Genomic DNA, 11,907 nt, shown 5'->3' with positions numbered 1-11,907 from the left:
CAGAGCCTGCAGCACACCAAACAAGAAGTCTTTAAAAATGAGGGAAAGCTCTCCAGGAGAGTGCAAAGTGCATTATTTTAAAGAGTGCTTCTTATATGTAGCTCCCTCTACAAATGCATACAACAAAAGTGCTTTTTACTATACAGCCTGACATGCAGCATATTTGTGCTTTTTAAAGGCTTTTTATTTAATTGCTGCTGTTCACTAGAATAACCGCAAATCCTTGTATTTATCAGCCCTTTTGCGTTCTGGAGGGGAGAATAGGAGGGGAAAAGAAGAGGAGAGATCTGAATGATAAAATGTAAAAATACTTAAATACTTACAACTGCTTGCAAAAGGGGTCTTTTTTTTTTTTTTTTTTTGCTTTCTTATTGCTAGCAGCTGGTATTGGAATTGACAAAGTGCCTGGTAACCAGACTAATGTCACTCATTAACCACCTCCTCTGTCAAAAGCAGGCAATGCACAAAGCATTATCAGTTCATTACTACATGGAGGAAAATCGTTTAAATACTGCATGAATCACAGAGCAACTTTAGAGAATGTTGGAGATACTCGCATTCTCTAACTAACTGGAACATTATTCAAATAATACGGCATCTCAAACCCAAGATGCTTTTGCAATAACCTTCCCAGGCAAGGGCTGTTTCAGTAAGAGAAACAGAATAGTGGTTTTACTTCTTAATGCAATTGAACTTTTTTTAATCTCTCTATTTTTTATGTATATATATTAAAATATATGTTATATATACACACACATACATATATATACTTATATATATGTAAAATGTAAATGCAGATTTAATAGTTTAAAAATAAGTTTGCATTCTAGATGGGGTCTTGTGTGCTTTAAATACTTATTTCCTATTGTATGAGCACATTTTGACTCAGCAAATATCATCTACAAGTTTTGCCCCATTAATCCCACGATAGGTTACTCTGCTAGGTCGAACTAAGACCCCGTGGTTCAGCTTACAGGTGAAATAGCGCTTTTCCCCCACGGAGCCATCGTTCTTTCCCTTGGCACTTCTGAGTTCAAGTCCGAGCCATATCCCCGGTGCAAAGTCTGTAGGACCAATGTACCTGATTGTCCCCATTTCATTGGAGCTGGTCAGAAGGACCTGAGAGCCTTCATGCAGCTTCACTGGTCCCTCAGTGCTGGCTGTAGTGGTATTACTCCAGCTGCGCCGTAACACAGAACTCTTGGATCTACTTAGGAAAAAAAGAAGGGGAAAAAAAAAAAAAGTCTTGTTTCTACAAAACACACAGGGTAAATCTGTAATTCAGTGAAGTGCATGGAAAAAACCTCAACTCCCTTTTAAAAAAAACAATTGGTTTCGAGCTCATGTCACTAGCAAAACATATAACAACATTAACAGACTAGTGCACACGGCAGTCTGAAATACTTGGAAAATCAATTTCCTTTCACCTGATGCTAGGATCTACAATATTTACCATAGGTGATAGTATTGGTAAACTAAGCAGTACAAAACATTTTATTTATATAAACTTGAAAGAGTTTAGCCAAAACAACTTTTTAACATGCAAGTGTCAGTCAGGATCACCAGTGATCGAAGTGAAGTCCTTTAATAAGACCCTCTGAACTTCACCCAGCTGTGTGAAAATACAAGAATTTGGAGAATATGCAGTGATGTACAATTGGAAAACGATTTTAATGCCAACCTGAATTCAAGGACTGTACTCCTGGGTACTCATGGAAAAATAGTCTACTACTGGTCCATTTTGGAAGGGAAAAAATGAACATGTAAAGGTCTAGATATTATACATGCATAAAGATTTTCTTTTGAACAAGAAACAAGTAAAGCTAACAGCCAGCTCACCCAAACATTTTAAACTCAAAACACTCACCTAACAAAGGAGTTTCTTCTGTTTATCTCCTTTTGTGAAGATGCAGAAGTGGTGCTTAGACTGCGTCTAAAACCTAAGTGGAAAGGTTAATAAGCTGTGTAGGACTTCTTAAAAAAAACCAACAAACCTTTATGAATTCATATTCTTTGTGTTTTCTTTTATACTGCTTCCACTACATTTGCTACACATTCTCCCCTCCAATTTGGAAATTAAGTGATGAAACTTCTCATGAAAGTAAGTGCCCATAACATGTTCAAATTTTCAGAGAGGACAAAAATGAAATTAAACAAACCAAACAAGGGTAATTTGAAGCAGCCTCTTCACAAAAAGCTTAGGTAAGGAAAATGAAAAATAACTACTTCAAGTATCTCACGGAAGTTTTAGTAATTTCATATGGACCCTTCATCAATCTCAATTTAGATTAAGGAGCAGGTTCAATTTATGGTTAACTGATTAGAATGCAATACAGTAATAAGGGAAGAGTGTCAACAATCTTAACTGACACAATTATTTCTGCCAGTATAGGGTTAATAACAAGATAGTACTCCACAGTTCCTGCTGCAGGTTACATTTTTAGGAAGGGACCAGCCAGACTACTGGCTGGCATTTGAGTTCCTTGAAAATCTGTTGTGCTCTCAGAGAAGTGGGCTTTGTGCAGTAGGTTCTGGTTGTAGAATGGTAGCCTCCAGTAGGCTACCTAAGCCAAATCACAGTGTCTTATGCTCCTACCTGGAAAAGTGTGATTTATTTTACTTGACGAAGTCTCTGTGAGAGAATCCAGAGAACCTGTTAGTCTGAAAAGTAATAACACAACAAAGAAGTTATTTCAACTCAACTCTGAACAAACCTACTGCTGGAGTCCTTCTTGTCAAATGTTGATTAAGTTCTGATTCTTTCCCTTCTCCATCCACCCCCAGGAGACACTAACATTTCAGTTGTAATCAGGCTGGTATGTAAGAGATGCCCGGAGCAAACTAGTTTATTCGAGTTACTTGCCTTTTACTCAGCAAGAGCACACGTATAATTTTGAGGCAAGTTCTTTAACAATTTGCCTGAGCTAGGATATTCAGGGAAAGGAAAGCAAGAACGTGTCTGGCAGAGTAACTAGATACAAATACAGGAGGAAAGAGCACAGTACTCCTCGGATGTTCTTCCTGAAACCTAATGAAGAGACTACAAAGTGGTGGATGCTTTGGTTCCTCTGTGCAGTTAGCTGGAATGAGAGTAGTATTTCCAGTCATGTCCAAGGGCAACTTCCTTTTATAACTGAATTTAGCTCAGCGCATCAGGATTGGGTCATGAAAGTAAGGTTTAATGAACACAGACTTGTATCAGAAACAGAGGCCCTGGAATGAAAATACTTGAAGTGGCTGCGAGAGAAACAGGGGGAGCTGCATTTCCAATTTATACTCTGCTTTCAAAAAGCTGATCTAAAACCCACCAGGTTTTTAATGGAGGTTATAAACTTCCATTAGCAGAAGAAAACATTTATTTCTTCCATATCTGCTGTAAAACTGTGTTTCCCACTGGAAATGTATTAAAGCGTTTGGCAGCACAAACATTAAAACAGCTTCAGTGCTCACCTCTGTACGCGAGATGGTGGTGCAAATATACCGTATCTGGGAAGACAACTGAAGTACTGAACGCCTCCCACGGAACCATCATTCTTCCCGTGAGGCTTGTCCAATTCAATTCCACACCAGAATCCTACATTTCAAAACAGTAAAATCATGGTATTTTGAAAAAAACACCACAGGCTTTTCTTCATCTAGACAGTTGGTACAGTTGGCATTCACCCACATCAAGGAAAACAGTTTCTAGTTAGAAACTGTCTAGATACCAATAATAAATATATATATTATAAAATAATTATCTATGTGACTATGCAAAAATTTCTATCAGAATGAATCTAAAGATAATTATGTCAGCATTTTTATATGCTTTCAAGAAAGTTATTGACATTTTAATTAATATAGAAAAAGTAAAGCCTTTGATATATATACTAAAGCCAAACGGAACGTTACTGAATATAACAGTGGCTATTTGACAAAGAGGAGACAGGAAAGAAGAGCAGTGGTGGTTCAAGTTGTCTTCTTTAGCCCTCTGACCACATGGTTTATGCCTCATCTGAGATCATCAACAGTAAAATTAAAGTTTTGATATTAATTCGTTCCTTCTCTCCATCTAGCAAGTTATAATTAATACAAATTGCAAGGCTGGTTGTATGATATTGAGAGAAGGGTGTAAGAATTGGAACTGGCCAGCAATTCATCTCGTACAGAACACTGAATAGGCATCAAGATGTTAATAAGCTTGATCATTCATAACCTGTGATAAATGGGAGCTAATTATGTAAAGGTGCTAAATTTCATACTCCATTAGCAGTCCTTATGCTATCCATCCCCAAAAGATTCAAAATTTAATTCAAGTCACTTGGTACTAAGGCCCTGGATAAAATGGTAATTCTAATTATCAGCTCAAGAAACTCAGGAATGACAGCTTATGAATTAGAAGGGCTCAGTACATCAGAAGTTCTCCCCTTCCTGTTTTTAGAATTAAAGAAAGATCTGCACTGCAGCAAAAGAAATGAAGTTTGGGTAACTTCCAGGGCTTTGATACATATTAAAATTGAAATGTCTGTTACATTTTCTATAAATTACTGGGTTTGCAAATGGTGAAGATTTGTCATCTTTCCATCCTCACTTCTTACAACACCATGGTTTTCTCCAAAAAACTTTTGTTCCCTAATTTGGAGCAGAGAGGGAGGAGACTTAGACTGTGGAACAGCTTTCTGATTTTACACTTGTTACAGTGTATTTGGAAAACCAGTCCTTCTCTCATTGTTTACTTTGTAAGCAACAACAGGAAGGTAAGAGTGATCACATTAAAGTGTAGAATCAGCTAGTCGCAGTATGTTAAGCAAGGACTGCCTACAATGAAGTTGGGGAAAGAGGCGAGGATGACAAAAGTACGTAGCTTGTACCACAATCTTGCATTCTGTCATTCTAACATTTTTTTTTAAATATTGATGCCACCAAGTGTCAAGACAGAGTATTGCCGCTTACGTGTCAATCAAATGGACCTCATTTAAACTACGTACTTACGCCAATACTTGCCAACTGTTTTTGCATTACTCTTGCAATAAGAAGATTATAGATAAGGACATAAAGAACATAGAATTTGGTTGCAAAAAAATAGTATTCAGAAATTAATTTCCAGAATTCAGAACAACTCGCTTCCGTTTGAAAACACCTGGCTTCACTGCAATGTGTTTTTTAGCAAGGGGAAGGGAGGGAGGAGCTGAAAGGGAGAAGGATGAGAAAATGGTGGTAGGGTTTGGGGCTTTTTGAGATGCTTGTAACTTTTCACCTGTCCTGTGACCTAAAGGTTTGTTCGTTAAGATTTAAATGTTCACAATTACCCTCTTAAAGACGCCAAGAAGATAAGAATGAGACAGGTATATGACATTGTAAGAGTACCAGTATTGCAAGAGATGAGCTGTGTCAAAAAGGCTTACTACAAAAAGTAACGAGAAAATGGAATGTGATCTCAGTAAACTATACACCACTTCGGAGACTAAACTGAGGATTTTCAGAAAGCTTTGTAACAATACCTACAATTTCAACATCAAAGTATTTCTCCTAATTAGGCCGTGTTAGTGGACATGTAAAAGTCACATTTTAAACCATTATTTCTTCCTGGCAGTTGCATTAAAGTAAAAAATATTCAATGAAACATAGGAGAGAGAAAGAACTTTGAAACAAACCAGTAAATTTAGAATTTTTTTGGAGGGAGTGAGGAAAAAGATGGAGTTCTCTTTATGTTCATGTGCTCACATGTAAGCTATTCCATACTGATTCTACAACATACACAAAGAGTATTGCAAATACCTGGTGCAAATTTTGTCGTCCCACAAAATCTAACAGTGCCTGTTCTCTGTCCTACCACCAGTACTCTGTCTCCAACCTGAATTTCTCCTTCGTCAAAAGGATTTTTCCTCGTAGCTGGAGAAGAACTATACAACCCTGGTCAACAAAAGAACAAGATCTGAAATTAGTGACATTATATCTTTAAAATTCAACAAAGTCTTCAATAGTGACCCAACTGATTGGTAAACAGAGTATCTATCTTTAACATAGTGTACCTTTAACACATGGCAACACAAGGCAAATTTTGCTCAGACAAAAGAACTGCTTTGCTTCAGCATGAAAACTGTGGACTGCAGCCTTTTCTCTGCAGTTGAAAGGTACAGGGACCGACTATAAGAACACTTTTCCTCTTGAAGATGTTCTAAAAAACTTTTTAAAAGTTGCCAAACTTAAGTTTATGGTTGAACTACTTCCCAAGTGTCTTTCTTGAACTATCTATGATTCTGAAACAGCGCAAGTATTTCTACCTAAGTACTCAATACAGCAGTAAACTCCCACCCCATGTGAAAATACACTTCAATAAAACAGACCATACCAGCACTAATTTTAGATGAGGCAGAAGACAATCTAGTCACTGCCTTTTTATTGCTGCTAGTTGAGTTCCGCTTCTTGGAGTAATTCTGTTTGCCTTCCAAGGAGGCAGTAGAAGAGGAAGAGCTGCTGTACCCAGGAAAACCTAGAAGACACAAATGGAAATAGTCCTTCAGAGATCATATTCAGAAAAGAACAGATTAAACAGCAGGGAGAGCTTCTGTAAGAAGGAAGTTATCTGTTCTCCATAGTGGGCAGAATACAAAGTAAAGAGCCAAAATTAGAAGTTGTTAAGCAGCATTTACACAAACACTTGTCAGGAATGACATACGTGCATCTGACCCTGCCTTGGGAATAAGGTGATAGTTGAGTGCTGGCAGAGGTCTCCAAAAGCCCCTTCTTTATTACTCTGTGGAAGTTCTAAACAGTCCCAAGCGTATTTATTAAAATATGGGAGCCTTAGTAATAAGAGATCATACCACCACACTTTCAGCATTCAGCCTATTAAAGATTTGATGAGAAGTGGAAGGAAGGTGATATTATGTGAGTGAATTATTGTCTGGATTAAAGCCTACTATATTCCATTACATACTGTATTAATATTAAAATCTGTACTATAAAATAAGAATGGGAAATAAATCACTTTTATCTCCATTTGCAAACCCTGATGTCTAAACTGTCCAATAAGACTTATGTTCAGCTTTCCTCCTTCCTTTTCACAAGGCTCTCCCAGTTCTCCCCTTTCCTACCCACTTCTGCCCAAAATGAGGCAGGGTACAGCAAGGCATGTCTATGCCCCAGTTTCTCAATGTGAAAAATGAAGATAAAGTTGCTTGTCAAACTTTCCAGAATTCCAAGAGGCTTAATTCATTAGTTTTCACAGAGCACCTTGATATTGACACAGGGTTAGCATGTTAGATATAATTTAATCCTCCAATTTGGCAAAACAGTGAAGAACTGCAGAAAGGCAAAGGCAGTGGGTCAAAGCAAAAGCTTAGGTATCTGGTGACAGAAATCTAAAGCCTCCGAGATACTGGCTGCAGCGATGCAGAAAATGCAAATTACTAAATAAATGGTGACTAAACAGGCAAACTTCAACTCTGCGTCCACCGTTTAAATATACCCGTGCGTTTGTGAACACATACTACAAGTCCATATTTAGAAGTCAGTCCAGTGATGGATTCACTGGAGGTCAGATCACCTAGCACTTTTACATGAACGCAACAAAAACTGCTGAAACTAAACCAGTTATTGAGATGCTTCAGTTTGTGGGAAATCATGGGGCGGGAGAAGGAAGAGCAGAAGGGACTTCAGCAGGTCCTATAATCCATTCCTCTGCCATCAGGCAAAACAACTATTTGTTAGATCACGCCCGCCAGGTGAGTGTTTGGCCTGTTCTTAAAAACCTCCCATCAGGGAGATCCTGGGACTTCCTCAGCAATATATTTCACCACATAATTATCTGCACTGTTACAGGGTTTTTTCCCCCTAATATAAAACCTAAATTGCCACAGGTTTAGCTCAAGATCTCTTACTCTTGTTACACATGCAGAATGGGTTATACTGTTCTTTGTATTTGAAAACTTCCTGGTTTATCCCTTTAATCTTCTGTCTTTTTAATCACACAATCACAAATTCCAATAGTCTTTTCTCCTAAGTCCTGTTTTATACGTCCAGTTATTGTGGTGTCTTCTCTGAATTCTTTCCAGTTGATTCACATCTTTTTTGAAATGCAGTGTCTAAAACTAGCTGCAGTGTTTTAGCTGAGGCCTTACCTGTGCCAAGTAAGGCATCCAGGTCATTTCGTGTATCCCACGGCCAACACTCCTTTTTATACATTCCAGTATGTTTCCCCTTTTGCAACAGCATGACACAGATGACTTGCGTTTACCTTGTAATACTCAATATCCCTGTGTCCTTTTCTACAAACTATTACCGGGCATATGTTTCAGCCTTGCTACAGATCTTTGTAGTTGTCGTTACTCCTCTCCATCTCTTTCCCCCCCGCCGAGACCTTTTTTCCAATTTGTCAAGGGTTTTGGGGGGTTTGGGGTTTAAAAAAAAAACAAAAAAAACAACAAAAAAAAAAAAACCACAACAAAAAAACCCCAACAGACTCAGCACAAACTCCAGGAAAACCCCAAGCTGAAATAGCCTTCTTATTTGACAAAGAACCACTGACAGCTACTTTCTAAGCTGGATGTTGGATTTTCCTAAAGGTAAATACTTCCTTATGGCAGTATCATCTAAACCACTAAATCCCAAAATGAGGCTTCACTCCACATCACTTACAGCCTGCAAAGCCTTTGGAGTCCTATTAATTGCAGATACCATATTGTATCCATCAAACTGAGACACTGTACTGCCAATTAATTTCATTGTGTGACCAGAACCTGAAGACCAAGCCATTAAGTGCCCTCCGTGAACACAATGTTGGAAACCTCTGTCTACACAAGTTTTTTAGCTCACCTCTGAAAAAGTATCATATAGTGCTTAAATACCTTACACTAGCCTCTTCCCCAAGTCTCTTCCTCACAACTGTGCACTAACAGAGGATATAAAAAGATGCTTTTCTTCAAAGAAGGTATATTCAAATTCACACTTCAAATTATTTCAAAGAAATACTGCTTTTACCAACACTTACAGTATGATTTTATAGACAAAACCTCAAAGGAGACACGACTTTTGCAGTTTGTTAAAGACACCCCTGAAAGCAAAGTCCCTTTATGTTTGAAGTTCAGCAAACAAAATACTGATGCAGTAGAAGTCACTATCCAGTTCTGAAACTAGATAATTGCAGAGAATTATTCATACGTAAAAGGAACTTTTTAAAAAGCTAGTTTCATTTTTCATATTTGAAGCTTGTTATTATGAGTCTTCCACGATACAATGCCAAGACTGTTAAGTGCTGTTAGATGATAACACTTTATTATACAAGGTCGAACATACAGATATAGGAGAGAATAAAAATTCCAACAGAATACGTGCATAGTTCTTCATCAAAATCTAAGCAGTAATGATACAGGGCAAAAGGTCTCCCTCAGAAACCTAAGAAGGTAATTCCACAGAGCTTCTGTAAGATCATTTACTAAGAGACGGCTTTCAGCTTTAAGGGCTTGTCTATATTCTTGTCCATGTATTTGGATAGAAGCTGTTACCAAACCAACACAGAATGCCAGCCAAACATCCACACAAATCACTCCTAGTAAACTAAATGTGTACAGCCTGCTTGGGACTTGAATACAGACAGGCAAGGCAACTTTTTTTTATGGTGTAGATACAGGTCTTTTACAGAGGTAAGGCAGTAATAATCCTTCCTCTGCCCTACCCAAAATTTTTCTAACCCAAAGATGTTAAAAAATAGAAAGAATTTAGTTACCGTCTTTTGCAGGTACAGTTTTTCCCCTGTTAGCAGTCATAAAGTTGGTTTCAGAAGCACTGTCTTTTTTTGCCATATTGAGGCCTGTAAAAAGAATATATACAATTAAATATATACATCCTAACAATGAACAACAATTTTACACACAAGTCACATACAAAAACAATTCGACAGATTTGTAGATTAGTGGATGCATGGATAAAACGGGTAAAACTGTACAATTCCTTAGACTCTTGATAAATGGTTAAAAAGACTGCAGAATTGTTTTGAGGGACAAGCACAGATGTTAAACCCCTTAACACAGTAAAACAGTCCAAACTATCTTGCCAAACAAGAAACAAATTGTCTGCAAAATATTAATGTTTATATTGAAGGAGTTTTACTTAAATCTTTCAAACATTTACATCTATTATATACACAACATTCACTTTTATAGTACTTAAGGTGTACTATTCACTAGTATTAATTTCACAATGCCTGCATTAAAGATTACACATAAAAGTTTTGAGAGAGATTTGAGACCAATTCTTCATTCAGTCCACAAATAATGAAGTAAGTATGCCAATACGATTTTTAAGAGACTAACTCTTCGAGCAGCAATGTTGTGATAGGCGTATGAACTAGTACTGCCACATAAGTTATCACTTGTGAAGAGTCATTTTGCATTTCTGATAGGTTCCCACCCTAACTCAATGAAGAGCAAGCTCATCTATGATTTATCCCCTCCTTGTCATGAAAGAAAAATCACATCCTTTTTATTTAACTACATCTCTCGGCTTAATTCAGCTACAGCGACTGAACTAGTTTGCAAGTGTACTGTATTTTCCAAAGTTTTATGGTTTAGCCATTAAGGCATCAGATCAAAAAAATAGTGTTTGTGACTGATAACACATTTCTCAATTTGATCACAGTAATCCTTTTCCTAAAAACTTGAAAAAGACCCATTATCATCAGTCTGACGGATTATTCAAATCCAGTAGAAACAAATCAAATTTGAAAATCTCTACACAGTATTATATTTTACTTTGCAGCTTATAACCGTATCTACAAAAAGCATATTAATTTTTCTTGGATCATTACAAACCAGTGTATTGCAGGGATGAAGTTTAAAGGAAAGAAATGTAATCTGGTGATGCACATAAACACTGCAAAACAAAGTTCTGCCTTTGCAGCTTTATCCTCCCACTCCAGCCAGTGAATCAGCCAGGCACATTAATTCTAATGGGCCTTTCAATGCAAGAACATCTTACAAACGGCAGCTTCCAGATTACTGTTAGTGGATGTAAGCTCTGCTGGGCAGATGATGCATAACTCACTCTGATTTTTACCTAAAGCAAAGTATCAAATGTTTAAAATTTACAAAGACACAAAGGCACCTTTGTGACAGAAAAGGTGGTTTATGACTAAACTGTCTGGAACACACCGTCTGTGACAAAGGACACAGTCCTTTCCATTATAGTTTAATGAGTTACAAACAGTTCACAACAAACTGAATCAAACATTGAAAAATATTTAACAGAAAAAGTCAGCTTAGATCTGCTCCTGAGCAATACTCCTAACAAACCAATTATTCTGAGAAGCTTTTTATGCAAGATGTCCATTTATAAATAGCTTAGATCTTGTGCTAATTGTAAATACACATAATTAAAGCTTACTTCCCCCTCAATCTATGTAGAGAAGAGTTACACAAGTCGTCCAAAATGCTGCCAAAATGCATCTCTTCCACCAGCCTGGCACATTGTTTCTAAACCCTGCGTATTACTGGTAAAGTGTGTAGTATTTTAGAGTGCTTGAGTAAATTCGATGAGAATGTATGCGTATCTTCCATCCCTTAAGCTGTGCTGCCTTAGTATGAGTCACCTAAACAGGGTTCAAAAGGCAAAAGAAATGCTAATGTAATATATTTAACAACATTATTATGTAGCGAGCCAGACACAGGGCCAAATTATGCATGGTGGGCACTGTACACAGCAGGGAAGTCTGTACTCCAAACACCTTGGAACCTAAACAGACAGAAAAGATGCATCATTCTTACTTCACAAGAAGGGAACTTACACAGAAGGATTAAGTAATTTGAGTAAATTACTAAGAAACTAAACCAGAGCCAGGGACTGAGTCTGTAACTCCAATAAGTAGATCGAGGCCGTATTACAAGGACATCCTTTCTCTTCTAATTTGCATCTGGTTTTACTCAGATAACT

General features: G+C 37.4%; 1 protein-coding gene across 2 annotated transcripts in view; it reads right to left on the bottom strand.

Moving 5' to 3' along the window:
• Positions 1–369: 369 nt before the first annotated feature.
• Positions 370–11,907, bottom strand: part of CLIP4 (CAP-Gly domain containing linker protein family member 4) — a 31,179-nt gene continuing 19,641 nt past the window's right edge. The window contains exons 11-17 of one of the 2 annotated variants that reach the window (XM_050893576.1): positions 9,707–9,790; positions 6,332–6,472; positions 5,758–5,892; positions 3,451–3,574; positions 2,597–2,661; positions 1,868–1,940; positions 370–1,210 (exon numbers count right to left, since the gene is read on the bottom strand). In XM_050893576.1, the coding sequence (XP_050749533.1) occupies positions 886–1,210; positions 1,868–1,940; positions 2,597–2,661; positions 3,451–3,574; positions 5,758–5,892; positions 6,332–6,472; positions 9,707–9,790 (947 nt within the window). In that variant the 3' untranslated portion in view covers positions 370–885. The remainder of the gene's footprint in view (positions 1,211–1,867; positions 1,941–2,596; positions 2,662–3,450; positions 3,575–5,757; positions 5,893–6,331; positions 6,473–9,706; positions 9,791–11,907) is intronic. The other variant, XM_050893577.1, reaches the window with a different exon arrangement.

The sequence above is a fragment of the Gymnogyps californianus genome, chromosome 3 (assembly GCF_018139145.2).
Source record: "Gymnogyps californianus isolate 813 chromosome 3, ASM1813914v2, whole genome shotgun sequence".
NCBI classification, from domain to species: Eukaryota; Metazoa; Chordata; class Aves; order Accipitriformes; family Cathartidae; genus Gymnogyps; species Gymnogyps californianus.
Note: the sequence above shows the minus strand (reverse complement) of the source record. Positions and strands in the feature narration are given on the sequence as shown.